The sequence below is a fragment of the Bombina bombina genome, chromosome 5, assembly GCF_027579735.1.
Source record: "Bombina bombina isolate aBomBom1 chromosome 5, aBomBom1.pri, whole genome shotgun sequence".
Lineage (NCBI taxonomy): Eukaryota > Metazoa > Chordata > Amphibia > Anura > Bombinatoridae > Bombina > Bombina bombina.
In genome coordinates, this window is record NC_069503.1 from 324,071,722 (window position 1) to 324,092,211 (window position 20,490).

The 20,490-nt window shown below is 38.5% G+C and overlaps 1 protein-coding gene across 4 annotated transcripts in view; it reads right to left on the reverse strand.

Annotated features, from left to right (window-relative positions):
• The window catches only part of DGKB (diacylglycerol kinase beta), a 1,179,919-nt gene that overhangs the window by 1,037,426 nt on the left and 122,003 nt on the right, over positions 1 to 20,490 (reverse strand). For all 4 annotated transcript variants that reach the window (XM_053714112.1, XM_053714113.1, XM_053714111.1 and 1 more), the window contains 2 exons: positions 19,984 to 20,137; positions 8,459 to 8,602 (listed from right to left, as the gene is read on the reverse strand). In XM_053714112.1, coding sequence (XP_053570087.1) covers positions 8,459 to 8,602; positions 19,984 to 20,137 — 298 coding nt within the window. The remainder of the gene's footprint in view (positions 1 to 8,458; positions 8,603 to 19,983; positions 20,138 to 20,490) is intronic.

Consider the following 20,490-nt stretch of genomic DNA (forward strand, 5'->3'; position numbering starts at 1 on the left):
GCGGCACTTAATCATAGCTGTAAGTACTCCAGCCTCAAACACATATCACCTGCCTCTGTATGCCAGGCCATGCTGTAGCTGTAAGTACTCCAGCCTCAAGCACATATCATGTACCTCTGTATGCCAGTGCATGCTGTAGCTGTAAGTACTCCAGCCTCAAGCACATATCACTTACCTCTGTATGCCAGTGCATGCTGTAGCTGTAAGTACTCCAGCCTCAAGCACATATCACTTACCTCTGTATGCCAGTGCATGCTGTAGCTGTTAGTACTCCAGCCTCAAGCACATATCACTTACCTCTGTATGCCAGTGCATGCTGTAGCTGTAAGTACTCCAGCCTCAAGCACATATCACTTACCTCTGTATGCCAGTGCATGCTGTAGCTGTAAGTACTCCAGCCTCAAGCACATATCACTTACCTCTGTATGCCAGTGCATGCTGTAGCTGTAAGTACTCCAGCCTCAAACACATATCACTTACCTCTGTATGCCAGTGCATGCTGTAGCTGTAAGTACTCCAGCCTCAAACACATATCACTTACCTCTGTATGCCAGGCCGTGCTGTAGCTGTAAGTACTCCAGCCTCAAACACATATCACTTACCTCTGTATGCCAGTGCATGCTGTAGCTGTAAGTACTCCAGACTCAAGCACATATCATGTACCTCTGTATGCCAGTACATGCTGTAGCTGTAAGTACTCCAGCCTCAAACACATATCACTTACCTCTGTATGCCAGTACATGCTGTAGCTGTAAGTACTCCAGCCTCAAACACATATCACTTACCTCTGTATGCCAGTGCATGCTGTAGCTGTAAGTACTCCAGACTCAAGCACATATCATGTACCTCTGTATGCCAGTACATGCTGTAGCTGTAAGTACTCCAGCCTCAAACACATATCATCTGCCTCTGTATGCAGCTTCTTGACCCCAATGCTAAAAAACCTCTTTGTCACCTAAAGTGTGGTGGATTTTAATCACCACAATCTGATTGGGATGATTGATGGCAGGGGGCAGCATTGCACAAGCAGCAGCTTTTGCAATATTAAATGTGGGCATCAGATGCGTGGTAGCGAGCCTTGTCCACCCAAAACATGATAAATGGAGCTACTTAACACTTACTTAGCTTATCTCTCTTACTCATGTTAATGGTTTTGCATGCAGATTGTCACATGCTCTGCTCTGTATAACTTGAAAATTATAAATGGCATGTAAGATGCAGTCAGATTAAGGAGCTACATACGAGCCAGATAACACCTTTACATGTACAGTACATGTGTATCAATGTATACGTTTTGTGGCTAGGAACTTAGTATTATGAACTGTGGCAATGCAATTTATAACACCCTACTATAACATATAGGTATAGAACTACCCAACTCTGCACACACTGTACCTAGCACAGACGGTGCCTGTATATCAACAGCAGGCAGACATTGATCACCTCTATGAAGATCACAAGAGCTATCTTGCCTTATTCAACAGCCACTAGGGACTGCCCCAGCTCTGTGACCCTGCTGGTCAGTAAAAGTGAGTAGAGACTCCCAGCAAACGCTCGCCTGACTCACTGTAACCTCATCCACCAGCTTAATGCCAGCCATCCTTGAGAAAGCACAGAGTATCTCATAATTTACAAGGGACTGGAAACCCATTTGGGAAAATTCGGGACAATCCAGGACAGCATAGCTTAGCCCTTTAAAAATTAGGGACAGATTGACCAAATTCAGGACTGTCTCAAACTAAATAAAAAATTAGGAGCACACTATCCAAATTCTGGACTGTCCCTAAATATAGTAATGTCTGGTGACCTTACATGAACTATAGAGGAAATACTTTCTCCTACACCTCTATACATTTTCTGAAATATTTCCAATTTTGACAAATCATATATTTGAGAAAACTCGTTTTTTGGTTTTGGTTTAAATCTTCCTTTAGTCTACAGTATTTGACAGTTCACTATATAAAGCAATATATCTTTTTACTCCAAATCCATTTATTGTGGCAAAATACATTTAGGTTTACTAATTAAAAAAACCAAATCAATTTAAAATTCCGTTATGATCATGTGGAACTGAAACTACTTGAAGCTCTAGAATTTGAAATAAATACACCGTCAATAAATTTTCTTGAGGCCTACTGTCAGCGCTATTGCAGTATAGACGTAAATATAAGCATAACAAATGTTTAATACAGCCCCCTACTACTTAAAATCACAAATTATAGAAAAAATAATAGATATTTGTTGTCACTTGTGACATTATTGCAGATGAGTATTTTTTATTGATTTTTTTTTCTTATAATCTCAAATATAATACGCTCCATTTTTCCAAGCTGCAGGGACAACTTCAGAGCCCTTATGGTGCTGGTTCACTCAGCCTGAGACCACAAGTGTTGAATCACTTGAAAGTAATGAAGCATATCTTTAAAAAGCTGACTCACATAGTGCAGAATTATGTAACATTATCTTAGCGACAGCTTTAAAAATAAAAAGATTTGATAGATTTTAGCCCTCAAAGTTGAACTTACCTGGTCTCCTCTCCAGGCTCTTCTGATCATGTCTTCTTTTTCAAGAGCGGTTTGTGTGCACGCTGTCTGATCACAGCACCCAGTCGCGCTATTGAACTGAATGTAGTGCACTCCCACTCTGGTTTGGCAGAGGGAGTGAAGGCATCAAATCTGATCCAGAGAAGATCAATGACATAAAATATATGCGTCCTTCCAAGAACAAGTCAGAGCTAGAGACCATCCTAGGTATGGTTAATTATCTGTCCAAGTTCACACCAAACTTATATGATATTAATGCGCCATTGAGGCAGCTTCTGAAACAGGCAAATGAGTTTGTATGGGACGAAACTCATGAAAAAGCATTTGATAAAATGAAAGAGCTGATTACAAAGGAACCTGGTCCCATTCTATGTTACTACGATCCTAGCAAAGAGCTCTGCCTGCAGGTTGATGCGTCAAAGAATGTCCTAGGTGCTGTATTGCTCCAAGTAGGTAAGCCAATTGCCTATGCTTCTAAATCTCTCACACCAACAGCTGAAAACTATGCTCAAATTGAGAAGGAGTTATATGCTGTGGTGTATGGATGTAAACGTTTTGACACGTATGTCTATGACAGGAAGATTGTTGTTGAATCTGACCACAAACCTTTAATACCCATAATGAAGAAACCCCTTGCGGCTGCACCACCACGCCTTCAGAGAATGATCTTACAGCTACAGAGGTATGACATTGAAATAGTACATCATTCAGGAAAAGATATTCCAACAGCCGACACCATGTCCAGGAAATCAATACCATACAGACTCGTATCACTGAATGAAGGAATGGATGCACAGATTCACACAGTCATAACCAATCTCCCTATTAGTGACAGGAAATTGACTGACATTCAAACAGCTACAGAACAGGATCCTCAACTCATTATGCTGAAAAACATCATCAAATCTGGGTGGCTTGACGTAAGGAAAAGATGTCCTTCCAGCCTTGTTGAATACTGGAATCACAGAGATGAAATTTCAGAGATTGAAGGGATCCTATTCAAAGGCCAGAAAATCATTGTCCCGGGTGTATATATTTGACAATTATTTGACAATATATATATTTGACAATATTTGACAATTATTATTATTATCAGGTATTTGTAGAGCGCCAACAGGTTCTGCAGCGCAATGAACATGGGTGGTATATAAAAAAAATGATTACAGGGATCAAATGGGGAGAGAGGGTCCTGCGAGAGTTGCACTGTTGTAGTCAGCTCTTATGAAGGTGAACTGCAAACAGTTGGGCTCATAGGCTTACATGCTATGGGGTTTTAGGGGATAGCAGTGGAGATAGGAAGGTTAGTGTAGGTTGTAAGCGTCCCTGAATAGTCTTCAGGGAGCACTTGAAGCTTTTAAAACTAGTGGAGATTCTTGTGGAGCGAGGCAGAGAGTTCCATAAGATGGGAGCCAGTCTTGAGAAATCTTGTAGACGGGAATGTGAGGAGATAACAAGTGAGGAGGAGAGTAGGAGATCATGAGCGGAGCGAAGGGGATGGGAGGGAGAGTATCTGGAGACAAGGTCTGAGATGAAGGGGGGAGCAGTGCAATTGAGGGCTTTGTGTGTCAGAGTAAGAATTTTGTGTTTAATCCTGGAGGCAAGAGGAAGCCAGTGAAGGGATTGGCAGAGAGGTGCGGCAGATGAAGAGCGACGTGCAAGGAAGATGAGCCTGGCAGAGGCATTCATTATGGGTTGTAAAGGAGCTAGGCGGCAGCTAGGGAGACCAGACAGGATAGAGTTGCAGTAGTCGAGGTGGGAAAGGATGAGAGAGTGAATTAACATTTTTGTTGTGTCTTGTATAAGGAAATGTCTAATTTTAGTGATGTTTTGAAGGTGGAAGCGGCAGGCTTTAGCCAAGGACTGAATGTGAGAAGTGAAAGAAAGATCTGAGTCAAGTGTGACCCGGGCATGTGAGGTTGGGGTAATGATGGAGTTGTCAACAGTTATAGAGACATGGGGGGGGTGGAGATTTTAGAAGAAGTGGAGGAAATAAGGAGCTCCGTTTTGGAGAGATTTAGCTTGAGGTAGTGAGAGGACATCGAAGATGAGATATGAGAGATACAGTTAGTGACATGGGTTAGCAAGGAAGGAGATAGTTCTGGTGCAGAGAGGTAGATTTGGGTATCGTCGGCATACAAATGATAATGAAACCCGTGGGACTTTATTAAGGAACCTAGTGAGGACGTGTAGATTGAGAAGAGAAGGGGACCGTGGACAGAGGCTTGCTGTACCCCAACAGAAAGAGGTAATGGGGCAGAGGATACCCCAGAGAAAGCTACACTAAAGGTACGGTTAGACAGATGGGAAGAGAACCAAGAGAGAGCTGTGTCACAGATGCCGAAGGATTGGAGGGTATGGAGCAGAAGAGGGTGGTCGAAAGTATCAAAGGCTGCAGACAGATCAAGGAGGATAAGTAGAGAGAAGTGGCCTTTTGATTTTGCTGTAAGTAGGTCATTGGTAACCTTTACAATTACCGTCTCTGTTGAGTGAAGGGGGCAAAATCCAGATTGCAGTGGGTCAAGGAGGGAGTTTAATGTAAGGAAATGGGATAGACGTGCATATACTAGCTTTTCAAGAAGCTTTGAGGCAACAGGTAGTAGGGAAATAGGGCGGTAGTTGGATGGGGAGGTTGGATTGAGAGAATGTTTTTTGAGGATAGATGTGACTAATGCATATTTAAGAGATGTGGGAACTATACCAGTGCTGAAGGAGAGGTTGAAGATGTGTGTAAGTATAGAGGTAAGGGTAGAAGAGAGGGAGGGGAGTAGTTGTGAGGGATAGAGTCGAGGGGACAGGTAGTGAGGTGAGAGGATAGTATAAGGGCAGAAACTTCATCCTCTGTAACAGGGGCAAAAGAGCTAAATGTATGGCTATGTTGGTTTTGGATGATTGTGAGCTTTTGAGGTGGTGGGAGACCGTTAGTATGTTGAGAGCTGATTTAATTTCTGATGGAGTCGATTTTGTTGTTGAAGTAGCTGGCAAAATCTTGGGATGAGAGAAAAGTTGTGGTGGGAGGTGGGGTGGGCAGAGAAGAGTATTGAATGTGGAGAACAGACATTTTAAGTTTGAAGAAAGAGTAGAGATAAGAATAGAGAGGTAATGTTGCTTATATAGATTAAGGGCTGAATAGTAAGAGTTCAAGATGAACTTATAGTGAAGAAAGTCAGCAGAACTGAGGATGAGTGTATGTTTTCCGAGCTATGGTAGGTGGGGCCCGGTTATCAAGGACCGATGTAAGGGTAGAGTTATAGTGGCAGATGGATTCATCAGGACAGGAAAAGGAGGGGATGGAAGAGAGAAGAGGTTCGAGAGAGCTAGCGAGCTGTTGCTGATCTATTGACTTGATTCTTCTGTGAAATTTAGTGTGAGGGGTAGAAGGAGGGAGAGTTATAGGGAGGGAGGTGATGGTACAAGTGAGGAGGTGGTGGTCAGAAAGAGGAAAAGGTGAGTTTGTGAAGTTTGAGATAATGCATCGATGACTGAAAATCAGATCAAGGGAGTGACCATCTTTGTGAGTTGGAGAGTCAGTCCATTGTGACAGCCCGAAAGAGGAAGTGAGTTGCAGAAGTTGTTTTGCAGAGGAGGCCGAGGGATTATCAACAGGGATGTTGAAGTCACAGAGAATGAGGGCAGGGGTATCCGAGGAAAGGAAGTAAGGTAACCAGGCGGCAAAGTGATCTAGAAATAGAGTTGTGGAGCCAGGGGGGCGGTATATGACTGCAACGCGTATAGAGAGGGGAGAGAATAAGCGAATCATGTGTGTTTCGAATGAAGAAAATGTGAGGGAAGAGAAGGGATGTGTTTGTTGAAAGGTGCAATGAGAGGAAAGTAAAATACCAACACCACCTCCTTGTCTATTGTCAGACCTAGGAGTGTGGCTGAAGTGGAGACCCCCATGTGACAGTGCAGCAGAGGAAGCAGTATCTGAAGGAGAGAGCCAGGTTTCTGTGAGAGCCAGAAGATTGAGAGAGTGGGAGATACAGAGGTCATGGATAGAAGTGAGTTTGTTGAAAACAAAGCGAGAGTTCCATAGTGCACAAGTGAAGGGGGTGATGGCTTTAGATGCAAGAGGAATAAGATTAAGGTTACCAGAGTTTTGTTTTTGAAGTGTATTGAAGGGCACACATGGGTGTGCAGGGCAGGGAAATTGTGGGGGACCAGGATTAGGGGAGATGTCGCCAGCAGCTAGTATGAGCAAGAGGGTGAGTGACATGAGATGAGCTGCGGATTTGCAGTAGTGAGACTGTTTTTGTGATGGGTTGCAAGGGTGAGAGAGAGTCTTTAGGAATGTGTGAAGTTTATAAATACAAAAGTAAGGTGAGGTTAAGAGAGATGGGCTAATGAGCAATGCAGGTGGTGAGGGGTAAGGAGAAATTGAGTAAAGTAGTTTATTGAACATACAAAAGGTGGCAAAAAGGGATATTAAGATATTGTGCATTTTTTACAAAATAGACAGTGTATAAAACTCAGTATAAAAACAGAACTTGCCTTATCCCTTGTCCAATCCTTGTTCAATTCTTGTATAATTTGTTGTGCCTCACTTATAAATGTTTACTTAAGAGATGTGAACAGATGATTTTACACTATTGCTATCTAACCTACATTGCTAGCCCCTGCATTGTTTTCCCCATAGCAGTGTTACATTTATAGGCCAGAGCATTCAGCTGTATGCAATACATTAGGTAATGACCTGATCAAAGACAGTCAAAAAGCTAATTGGAAATATTAAAACATTAAATACATTTAACGAGATATGAAACACATTCTATTTCATTCTTGTAAAAAAAAACAACAACAAAAAAACAAAGCAGTGGTGTATACTTAATAGAAATAATTGCAATATGTATAATTTTTAATTTAAATTGATTTTTCCTTTTATTTAATTTGTTAAACTTCCTTAATGTAGCACTTATTTACTTCATTTACTTCCTTTAACAGCCATCCAAGGTGGTCTCTACAGGAAGCTTGATGTCATAAAACTTTTAAAGGAACATGAGCTGGTTAATGGACCTGATAAACAAGGAGTCAGATTTTCTTATGCTCAGAATAGGCAGATTGTGGCCTAAGTTGCCAATATGCCAGCTCTCTTATCACCTTGAGGGCAGTGTTCATTTTGCAAGAAAACAAGTTGTTTGTTGTTTCTTACACAGCCTGTTTCATTTAATGTTAACTTTGCTTTAACATATTTGTTTTTAACAAATGAGCACTGTTTAATATCCCTTTAAAATCATAGTATTAAGGTTATTCCTCACCTCTCTCTAGTCATGAATACCGCCACGTTGAAATCTATCTTTCACTACATTTCAGTGTTGACCTGTTTGCACAATTGGCAGCAACTCTTCTTCAGATAACCTAGGTCCCATATTAGCAGCACCAATGATTAGAGGGAGGTTCATGAAATGTATTTAGTGTTTAGTAAAAACACTTACCTATCAAAATTACCTCTTCATTTTGTTTGAAAATGCCAAATCTCCCTGAGCTTACCACTTCCCAGAAAACTTGTATTTTTGTGACTATGGGGCCGAATTATCAAAGGCTGAATGGCCCTGAATACCGCTGTTTCCGCACGAGCCTTCTTAAGACCGCTGCTCCTTAACTCGTCCCCCACCTCTGAGGCTGCGGACATCAATCCGCCCGATTGAATATGATTGACACCCCCTGCTAGCGGTCAATTGGCCGCAAATCTGCAGAGAGCGGCAATGCACAAGCAGTTCACTAGAACTGCTTGTTCAATGTTAAATGCCGACAGTGTATGCTGTTGTCTTTCAGTGATGTCTGCCAGACATTGATAAATCGGCCCCTCTGACTTCAGTATTGCCTTTAGGTATTCTCCTACACAACTCTACTCTTAGTATTGAATTAATATGATTTTCACACCTCAGTTTAATCTCACTTGTGTACAAAAAAACTCTTACATTCAAGCTTATCTTCTGGCCTTCCTCGTTCAAGAAGAGATAGGTAGCAAACAATATCTTTCAGCTGGATTACTTCTGGAGGCCTTAGAGACACAGGAGAAGATGACCTTGATGAACTATTACTTCTGTAACTCCTTCGAAGTCCTAAAAATAAAATATTTATTATTACAATTTGTCGTATTTGTTGAAATATTCACCAATTTGCATTCAAATATTTATTCTAAATTAATTCAAGGAAATCTTGCTAAGCTTTCAGGACTGAAAAAGGAAAGGATTAAACTGGCACTATTTGGTAATATAAGTAAGAAAAAGAACCTAATATAGGGTTCCGGTGCTACCCCTTAAAGTAATCGAATATGGACTAAGGAGAGAGAAAAGAAAAGACAGGGGTTTATACAGCACTCATGCTTACTTAAAAATTAAATAAAAGTTAAAAGATAATACTTTAATAATAACTTTTTAAAATAGGGAAAACATCCCTGGTTACATTACTAAATAACCCACAACAAACTGTGCAAATTAGTGTGCCATAAGTCACCCCTCTGTTTCCTTGCCGATAGCAGGAAACGTCGGCTTTAGGTGGCTGGAGTGACTGTACGGTTTTTAAAGTATAAAACAAACGCGTTTCGACTAATTAACAGCCTTTCTCAATGTTAACTTTACAGAGGGGAAATGAATAAGCCGAGGCACAGAGATACGCGGTCTTTTAAACTCACTCCCCAAATGGTAGGGCCAATCAGGTATGCGTATTGCCACCACTCCTCCTTCTTAACCAATTGGATACTGTGGAATGTTACTACCATTGTCTCAAGCTGTATGTGTTAACGGCCATGATGTGAGTAAAAGTAACCTCATCTCTGATTGGGTATATGTGGTAATGACCTAATCTTTATTGTGTTAAAAGTGTATTGATTTCACTCCGTATGAGTGCCAGCTGATGCGTTCGCCTCAGGAAATGACAGTATCAGGATACGAATCAGAAGGCATGAAATCTTGTTCTTATCTGTGTTACTCTGCGATATACAAATTTAGCGATATGATACATGCTAACATAACGTACACATCCAAATTCTATTATGTATTCATAAGAATCAAGTTATAATGTAATAGAAAGTGATCATGGTTTCTAAAACTTCAGTTCAAAGACTAAGGCATTCAAAAACATTTTTTAATTTCAGATATTTAATTTTATGCAGACTACATACATAACATTCCCTTCTAAAATATACATTGACCATTTAGAATAGATATGTAGGATATATATAAACATATCGGTATGTTGTAGAATTATATCTACTATATTTAAATTTCATAAGGAAAAAGCACATATGATGTTGTTTCCTGTGTGAGAGTGGACATACTATAACTCTCTTAATAGAAAAATATATAGTTTTAAAATATATATACAAATCATACTTTGATTCCACATGTCACTAAACCAGCTATGTAACCCTCAAAATTACAAAAATCTTCTATGTAATCCTACTGAAATGTTCCTAAGTAGTTACAATAAACTCATTCAATCAGCTCTTGAAATTATCTATCAGAAAGAATTTAATTTCCTAGAAGTAAAACAACCCAGAATAGCCACACTTTCGCATAGATTTAGAGTTTGGCGTTAGCCGTCAAAAGCAGCGTTAAGGGGTCCTAACGCTGCTTTTTACCGCCCGCTGGTATTTAGAGTCAGGCAGGAAAGGGTCTACCGCTCACTTTCTTTCCGTGACTCGAGGCTACCGCAGATCCCCTTACGTCAATTGTGTATCCTATCTTCTCAATGGGATTTGCCTAACGCTGGTATTTTGAGTCTTGGAAGAAGTGAGCGGTAGAGCCTCAACCGACAAGACTTCAAATGCAAAAAAAGTCAGTAGTTAAGAGCTTTATGGGCTAACGCGGGAACATAAAGCTCTTAACTACTGTGCTATAAAGTGCACTAACACCCATAAACTACCTATGAACCCCTAAACCGAGGCCCCCCCACATCACCAACCCTATAATAATTTTTTTTAACCCCTAATCTTCCGACTGGACATCGCCGCCACCTACATTATAGCTATGAACCCCTAATCTGCTGCCCCTAACATCGCCGACACCTACATTATATTTATTAACCCCTAATCTGCCCCCCCAACGTCGTAGCCACCTACCTACACTTATTAACCCCTAATCTGCCGACCGGACCTCGCCTCCACTACAATAAATGTATTAACCCCTAAACCGCCGCACTCCCACCTCGCAAACACTATAATAAATAGTATTAACCCCTAATCTGCCGCCCGCAACGTCGCCACTACTATAATAAATTTATTAACCCCTAAACCTAAGTCTAACCCTAACCCTAACACCCCCCTAATTTAAATATCATTTAAATTAATCTAAACAAATTTACTATCATTAAATACATTTTTCCTATTTAAAAATAAATACTTAGCTATAAAATTAACCCTAATATAGCTACAATACAACTATTAGTTACATTGTAGCTATTTTAGGATTTATATTTATTTTACAGGCAACTTTGTATTTATTTTAACTAGGTACAATAGTTATTAAATAGTTAATAACTATTTAATAGCTACCTAGTTAAAATAATTACAAAATTACCTGTAAAATAAATCCTAATCTAAGTTACAAATACACCTAACACTACACTATCAATAAATTAATTAAATAAATTAACTACTGCAGATTAGGGGGTAATAAATATAATATAGGTGTTGACGATGTTAGGGGCAGTAGATTAGGGGTTCATAGGTATAATGTAGGTTGCGGCGGTGTCCAGAGCGGCAGATTAGGGGTTAATAGTATAATGCAGGTGTCAGCGATAGTGGGGGCGGCAGATTAGAGGTTAATAAGTATAAGGTTAGGGGTGTTTAGACTCGGGGTTCATGTTAGGGTCTTAGGTGTAGACTTAAAGAGTGTTTCCACATAGGAAACAATGGGGCTGCGTTAGGAGCTGAACGCTGCTTTTTTGCAGGTGTTAGGTTTTTTTCAGCCCCATGGGGATATCGTGCACGAGCACGTTTTCCAACTTACCGCTACCGTAGGCAACGCTGGTAGTGAGACAGAGTTGAAGTGGAGCTAAATTATGCTCAACGCTCCCTTTTCTGAGGCTAACGCAGCCATTCAGACAACTCTAAATACCAGCAATGTCTTAAGGGAGCGCTGGAAAAAAAAACAGTGTTAGCACTGCGGGTCTTTACAGACAAAACTCTAAATCTAGGCTTTTATTTGTTGCCCAAGATACACAAAAATATGCTTATACCATGTGGGAGACAGATTGTATCAGGCATTGGTTCCCTAACAGAAAAGGCAAGCAAATATGTGGATGCCAGATTGAGATACATTGTAGAATCCCTTCCTTCCTACACTAGGGATACGATACATTTACTCAATAAAATCAATGAAATTAATATTGACACTGATTCCTTGTTAGTAACTTGCGATGTAGAGTCACTTTATACTAGCATCAAAACCCAATGGTGAAGCAAAGCGATCTCATATTTTCTAGCAAAAGATACTAATATAACTAAAGAAATAAAGGAATTCTTTGTGAATATGCTAGAATTCATACTTACTCACAATTTCTTTGTATTTGATGGCAAATTTTATTTACAGGTATGTGGCACAGCCTGCATTAGTCTTTGAACTGAAGTTTTAGAAACCATAATCACTTTCTATTACATTATAACTTGATTCTTATGAATACATAATAGAATTTGGATGTGTACGTTATGTTAGCATGTATCATATCGCTAAATTTGTATATCGCAGAGTAACACAGATAAGAACAAGATTTCGTATCCTGATACTGTAATTTCCTGAGGCAAACACATCAGCTGGCACTCATACAGAGCGATTTAAATACACTTTTAACACAATAAAGATTAGGTCATTGCCGCATATACCCAATCAGAGATGAGGTTACTTTTACTCACATCACGGCCGTTAACACATACAGCTTGAGACAATGGTAGTAACATTCCACAGTATCCAATTGGTTAAGAAGGAGTGGTGGCAATATGCATACCTGATTGGCCCGACCATTTGGGGAGTGAGTTTAAAAGACAGCTTATCTCTGTGCCTCGGCTTATTCATTTCCACTCTGTGAAGTTAACATTGAGAAAGGCATTTAATTAGCCGAAACGCGTTTGTTTTATACTTTAAGAACCGTACAGTCACTCCAGCCACCTGAAGCCGACGTTTCCTGCTATCGGCCAGGAAACGGAGGGGTGACTTACGGCACACTTATTTGCACAGTATGTTGTGGGTTATTTAGTAATGTAACCAGGGATGTTTTCCCTATTTTAAAAAGTTATTATTAAAGTATTATCTTTTAACTTTAAGTTTTCAGGACCACACATTGAATATCTTTATCTAGTATCACTTCCAACACCATCTAGAAACGTAGGCCTCCACTCCAATCAATCAGCTTTCAATATAAAGTACCTTTGAAATTTGAAAATCTCACAATAACCCATGTATCACTAATTTTTAAATGTATTTGTGGCACATTTACATCCCCTATACCTATTACTGGCCACTTGTAATCTGGGCCACAGTATATATCAACTCTGGTTTTGTAATGCATTGCCTTTCTTGAGCTGAACACAGCCAATGATTGGCAACTACTCACATATCCCACTCCTGATTTTGCAGTCCACAGATCATACCAAAAGTTGCAACAAAAGTGTTTTCTGATGGGCAGCAACATCACTGCTGAATTCCCCAAGAACAAAATAATGGTGACAATAAGACGGTGCAAAGCCACACAATAAATGGATTGGAATTGCATTAGATTTAAAAACCCTGCCAAGAGCCTAGCAAGATACTTTACAAAGATTAAAAAAAAGAACGTTATAAATATATAAATTACATCAACGTCAGTTTGGAATTTGTAATTATATGTAAACTATTTCAAAGGGTATACCTTTTACTAAAATAATCTCACACACTCAAATGTCTTCATTGGATATAACAAAAAATAATATCATTTATTCACCACTAGATGGAGTAATTGATTTATTATTTTCAACCAAGGCTCACAAAAAAATGTATGATTTGTTAAAGTCAACGGCTTTTGTTTATTCCATTCACTAATAAAAATAAATAAATAACTGTATTATAGTCCAATAGGTTTCAAATAATATTATGTCATTATAAGTGTGATGATCATTTTTAATTGTTAGTTTTGCATTGTTGTATTTTCAAAACAACCAAAATCCTATTTTACAATATCATAGATTAAGTAATATCAAATCTAAATTTTTATAGAAAAATAATTCTAACTATAGTTCTATAAAACATGACAATAAAGTTCATTCTAGCCTAATAATGTCTAAAGTCTTGACTAAGGAGTAAACAGATAAATAATGCTAATCCATTGTGTAGATGGTCTGTTTAACTTGTATTCCCCCAATGACTACCATATCAAACAAATCTGTTTATCTCCAAAATTCAATGCACTCCCACCTTGTTAAAATAAATACAAATAAATAAACTTAATTAAATAAATAAATTAAAGGAACAGTAAAGTCAAAATTAAATTTCAATGATTCAGAAAGAACATGCAATTCTAAACAAATTTCCCCTTTTACTTCTATTATCAAATGTATTGTGTTCTCTTGGTATCCTTAGTTGAAGAGTAAATCTAGGTAGGCTGATAGGAGCTTAAAGGGATATTTTAAACCATTTTCTTATTTACTTCTCAACATGTTAACCATTTGTAAGGGCACTAGATGGCAGCGCTATTGCCTGCTATGTAGTGCTCCAGATGCCTACCTAGGTATCTCTTCAATACAGAAAATCATGGGAATGAAGCAAATTTGATAATAGAAGTAAATTGGAAACTTTTTTGGGATTCATATCCTTTTAACGCATGTCTTTATGGCATTCTATGGCAGAAGTGTTAGCAACAATGTGCAACATTGCAATAAACACTCAAATACTACAGCCAGAGGGCTAACGACACGTGTACACTCCTGAGTTTCCCTAGGATTCATCTTTAACAAAGGATACCAAAAGAAATAACAAAAATTGATTATAGAACTATATTGAAATGTGGTTTAAATTGCATACTCTATCTGAATCGTAAAAGTGACATTTTAACTTTACTGTCCCTTTAACCTAGACATGGCACAGAGAATAAGGGGTAGACTTATGAACTACAATCCTGAGTATCATTAGATGTCTGCATGAAAATGCTGGTGATACATCATTATCCTGCCAACAAGGTACCTTTTTAGGATAAGTTTGACATTTTTATGAAGAGTCTACCAGTTTGAGCCTATTCACAGCCTAAAACTGAAATTTGAGTCACACTCCTCAAGAGATGCAATTACTTTGCCCCTACCCTGTTTCAAATTCCCTCCTCTATGTTAACAAAATCTCAAGAGCCCAATTCAAATTACCACACTATTTTTTAAAGACCTATGAAAAGGAACCATAACGTGAACTCGAGTGTATCAATACGTGTCAGGGGCCACAGGGATTGGGGGTCATATTGGATGGACAAGAGATATTGGTAAAAACTGATTAACTTGTGATAATAGTAGTAAGTATGATGATGCCTACATGATATTAGCATTGTAGAAGAATCAGGCAAGTCTATGCATATTTTTTTTTTTGCTTTGGTGGGGTTTTGTCTCAGGATAGTAGTATTACATGAGACTGCATAAGTCATTAGGGTTATTAGCTATGGGAGGAGTTCATGCTTAGGATTTATTGCAGTTTGGGGGGGGGGGCATTTGGACAGCATGGACAGGTTTCTTAATTGCGGTGCGGTTGTGGTTAGGTATAACTGACACCTTGAAGATAGAGTCAGTGGCAATTACTGGGATCTAACAGTGATGCCCGGTTAATGACCAGATATTATTTATAGATTGTTGACATTAAATAATAATGGTTCAGGTATGATTAGGATGCTTAAATTGAGCCAATAGGAGAAATCTGCACTCACTAGATGGGCTGTATTACGGCTTTGCATTCACATTACTGGATAATTAAACCGATTAAGAACAGATTTCAAAGATGGAATATTATTTCCTCAGAGGAATAGTTTTGTTTAATTTATAACATAATAATTCATATTTTTTAAAAATTGTTTTATGTATGATACTATTTATATTAGGTGAACTAAATATAAATATTATATAAATAGTTATAATTACATATATAATATTTATGATAATAATATCCTATATTTTCAATGGGACTTGCATAACGCCGGTATTACGAGTCTTCCAAAAAGTGAGCGGTACAGCCTCTCCTGTCAAGACTGGTACCGCATTTAAAAGTCAGTAGTTAAGAGTTTTATGGGCTAACGCTGTAGCATAAAACCCTTAACTAAAGTGCTAAAAAGTACACTAACACCCATAAACTACCTATTACCCCCTAAACCAAGGCCCCCCACACATCGCAAACAATAAAAAAAAAATATTAACCCCTAATCTGCAGAACTGGGCATCGCCGCCACTATTAAAATATATTAACCCCTAAACCGCCGCCCTCCCGCATCTCAAACACTACTTTAATTTTATTAACCCCTAATCTGCTGTCCCTAACATCGCCGACACCTACCTACATTTATTAACCCCTAATCTGCCACCCCCAATGTTGCCGCAACTATATTAAATGTATTAACCCCTAAACCTAAGTCTAACCCTAACCCTAATACCCCCTAACTTAAATATAATTTAAATAAATCTAAATAAAATAACTAACATTAATTAAATTATTCCTATTTAAAACTAAATAAGCCCTAAAATAGCTACAATATAACTAATAGTTACATTGTAACTATCTTAGGATTTATTTTTATTTTACAGGCAACTTTGTATTTATTTTAACTAGGTACAATAGTTATTAAATAGTTATTAACTATTTAATAGCTACCTAGTTAAAATAAAGACAAATTTACCTGTAACATAAATCCTAACCTAAGTTACAATTACACCTAACACTACACTATAATTAAATTAATTACCTAAACTAAATACAATTAAATACAATTTAAAAAAATATCTAAAGTACGTAAAAAACCCCCATTAAATTACAGAAAATAATAAAAATAATCACACTTTTTTTAAACTAATTACACCTAATCTGATCCCCATAATAAAATAAAAAGCCCCCCAAAATAATAAAAAGCCCTACCCTATACTTAATTACAAATAGCCCTTAAAAGGGCCTTTTGCGGGGCATCACCCCAAAGTAATCAGCTCTATTACCTGTAAAAAAAAGTACAATACCCCCCAACATTACAACCCACCACCCACACACCCAGCTCTACTCTAAAACCCACCCAATCCCCCCTTAATAAAACCTAACACTAACCCCTTGAAGATCACCCTACCTTGAGAAGTCTTCACCCAGCCGGGCCAAAGTCCTCAACGAAGCCGGGCGAAGTGGTCTTCCAGATGGGCAGAAGTCTTCATCAAAGCCGGCCAGAAGAGGTCCTCCAGACGGGCAGAAGTATTCATCCAGGCGTCATCTTCTATCTTCATCCATCCGGACTGGAGCGGCACCATCTTCAAGACATCCGACGCGGAGCATCCTCTTCCAACAAAGTCCAACTGAAGAATGAAGGTTCCTTTAAATGACGTCATCCAAGATGGCGACCCTTCAATTCCGATTGGATGATAGAATTCTATCAGCAAATCGGAATTAAGGTAGAAAAAATCCTATTGGCTGATGCAATCAGCCAATAGGATTGAAGTTCAATCCTATTGGCTGATCCAATCAGCCAATAGGATTGAGCTGGCATTCTATTGGCTGATTGGATCAGCCAATAGAATGTGAGCTCAATCCTATTGGCTGATTGCATCAGCCAATAGGATTTTTTCTACCTTAATTCCGATTGGCTGATAGAATTCTATCATCCAATCGGAATTGAAGGGTCGCCATCTTGGATGACGTCATTTAAAGGAACCTTCATTCTTCAGTTGGACTTCGTTGGAAGAGGATGCTCCGCGTCGGATGTCTTGAAGATGGAGCCGCTCCGCGCCGGATGGATGAAGATAGAAGATGCCGCCTGGATGAAGACTTCTGCCCGCCTGGAGGACCTCTTCTGGCCAGCTTCGATGAAGACTTCTGCCCGTCTGGAGGACCACTTCGCCCGGCTTCGTTGAGGACTTCGGCCCGGCTGGGTGAAGACTTCTCAAGGTAGGGTGATCTTCAAGGGGTTAGTGTTAGGTTTTATTAAGGGGGGATTGGGTGGGTTTTAGAGTAGGGTTGGGTGTGTGAGTGGTGGGTTTTAATGTTGGGGGGTATTGTACTTTTGTTTTACAGGTAAAAGAGCTGATTACTTTGGGGCAATGCTCCGCAAAAGGCCCTTTTAAGGGCTATTTGTAATTTAGTATAGGGTAGGGCTTTTTGTTATTTTGGGGGGCTTTTTTATTTTATTAGGGGGATTAGATTAGGTGTAATTAGTTTAAAAAAACTTGTAATTATTTTATTATTTTCTGTAATTTAGTGGGGGTTTTTTTGTACTTTAGATATTTTTTTAAATTGTATTTAATTGTATTTAATTATAGTGTAGTGTTAGGTGTAATTGTAACTTAGGTTAGGATTTATTTTACAGGTAAATTTGAATTTATTTTAACTAGGTAGCTATTAAATCGTTAATAACTATTCTACCTAGTTAAAATAAATACAAAATTGCCTGTAAAATAAAAATAAACTCTAAGCTAGCTACAATGTAACTATTAGTTATATTGTAGCTAGCTTAGGGTTTATTTTATAGGTAAGTATTTAGTTTTAAATAGGAATAATGTAGTTAATGATAGTTATTTTATTTAGATTTATTTAAATTATATTTAAGTTAGGGGGGTGTTAGGGTTAGGGTTAGACTTAGGTTTAGGGGTTAATAACTTTAATATAGTGGCGGCGACTTTGTGGGCAGCAGATTAGGGGTTAAGTGTAGGTAGGTTGCGGCGACATTGGGGGTGGCAGATTATGGGTTAATAAATATAATGTAGGGTTCGGCAATGTTGGGGGCAGCAGATTAGGGATTCATAACTATAATGTAGGTGGCGGCGGTGTCCGGAGCGTCAGATTAGGGATTAATAATATTATGCAGGTGTCGGCGATGTCGGGGGTGGCATATTAGGGGTTAATGAGTGTAAGATTAGGGGTGTTTAGACTCGGGGTTCATGTTAGGGTGTTAGGTGTAGACATAAAATGTGTTTCCCCATAGGAATCAATGGGGCTGCGTTAGGAGCTTTACGCTTCTTTTTGAAGGTATTAGGTTTATTTTCAGCCGGCTCTGCCCCATTAATGCCTATGGGGAAATCGTGCACAAGCACGTTTTACCTGCTTACCGCTAACGTAAGCAGCGCTGGTATTGAGGTGAGATGTGGAGCTAAATTTTGCTCTACGCTCACTTTTTTTGTGGCTAACGCCGAGTTTCTAAACACCCGTAATACCAGCGTTGTCTGTAGGTGAGCGGTGAGGGAAAACTGCGCGTTAGCACCACACAGCCTTACCGACAAAACTCGTAATCTAGGCGATTGTTTTTTTGTGCAGGTTTCCTATCTGAATTGCTTCCAAAATATTAGAAAACCTCTCGATAATTAATTAATTTATTTAACAATTTCAAGAAAACACCATCCTGCAAAAACACCCCCCTCTAACATTTCAAATCATACACCTTAGACCTCTTGCAAATACATTGGACCTGTTGAAAGCGGCTTATTTGGCAGGCCACAAGGTTTTTTTCCCAGAAATGTGCATGGTAAGTTGAATGAACTGATTATTTTCTTCAATAAAATGTTAAAATTAAATTTCAAATTACCCTTCAAACTATACAAATGTGTACACATGTTATATATGATACTTTAAAATGCTTATGAATACAATTAAGTATTTTTATTTTCAGTCATGACTTAGTATTTGTAATCTGCCCTATTTTCTTTTGCTTTGGCCATGAATCTTTTGTTTCCATGAAGGTCTCTAAAATCCTTTTGAAAACTGAATTGAAAAGCTTATGATAAACCTGTTTCTTATAGGTTTCTTTGCCTTGTTATGTTAATGCTGCTGTTTTATCAATTTATAATTCAAAAAATATTTCTAATTCAATCAGCTGATCTTATTTATTGTAATATATTTGAAATAATAAAAAAAAAAAACAGTAGAGGCCTAGTTTCTTATGTTTCTCAGCCCCGTGTGCTAAAAATTGTGCTAAAAGGTCAGAAAACCGGTCCATCATCTTTGCAGCAAGCAGGCAGTGGATGAACAGCATATCAAAGATTTTCTAAGCCACTTCTGAGCTTGCAGAGATGTTAAGTAGTGGACAGAAGACCGTTGCTTTTTAAATTGTGGTAAGCAAGCTCGCATGAGTGAGTCTACACTGCAACAGCTCCAAAACAACTTCTACATGGTGCCCTTTGTCTTTAATTGATCATGAAGGCTTTAAAGTGGTCCTAATAGCAGCATGGAAGGAAATATTTCTTGTACGAGACAGCAAAAGTGACCAGTACCACAAATCCTATAACAGGCTATTTTAGAAATATTGTATTTTAAACACCTACCTCCTGAAAGAAGCTGTGTTTTGCTTTGAAGTGAAGGGCTAGGATTATGGAATCTGTTGCTGAATGACATAAAGAGATGCTTACAGAATTCATCAGGTAGCTCAACCTCTAGAAATGTTTTCATAAACAACTGGAATCCTTCAAAATCAATTGCCTACAGAAAAAAATACAAGATGAACACTACATCATCACTTTATTTATATACTTTATTTATTAAGCACCAACATATTCTTAAGCACTGTCCATGGGTACAAAACATTTAAATAAATCAATGTTAAAAAACTTGTAAGAGACAAGACAAAGTTTGACAAACACATACAGGAGGAACTGAGGGCTCTATTACCATGGAAATGTACAATTACTTTGTTATTTTATAACTTTTATTTAATGATTAAGTCCTAGATTATGAGTGGAGCGCAAAATTGTGCTTTTGCAAGCACGATATTTGTGCTCAACTCAGTAATACCAGTGCACATAAATGTGCACTGGTATTCATGGGCGTCCGGA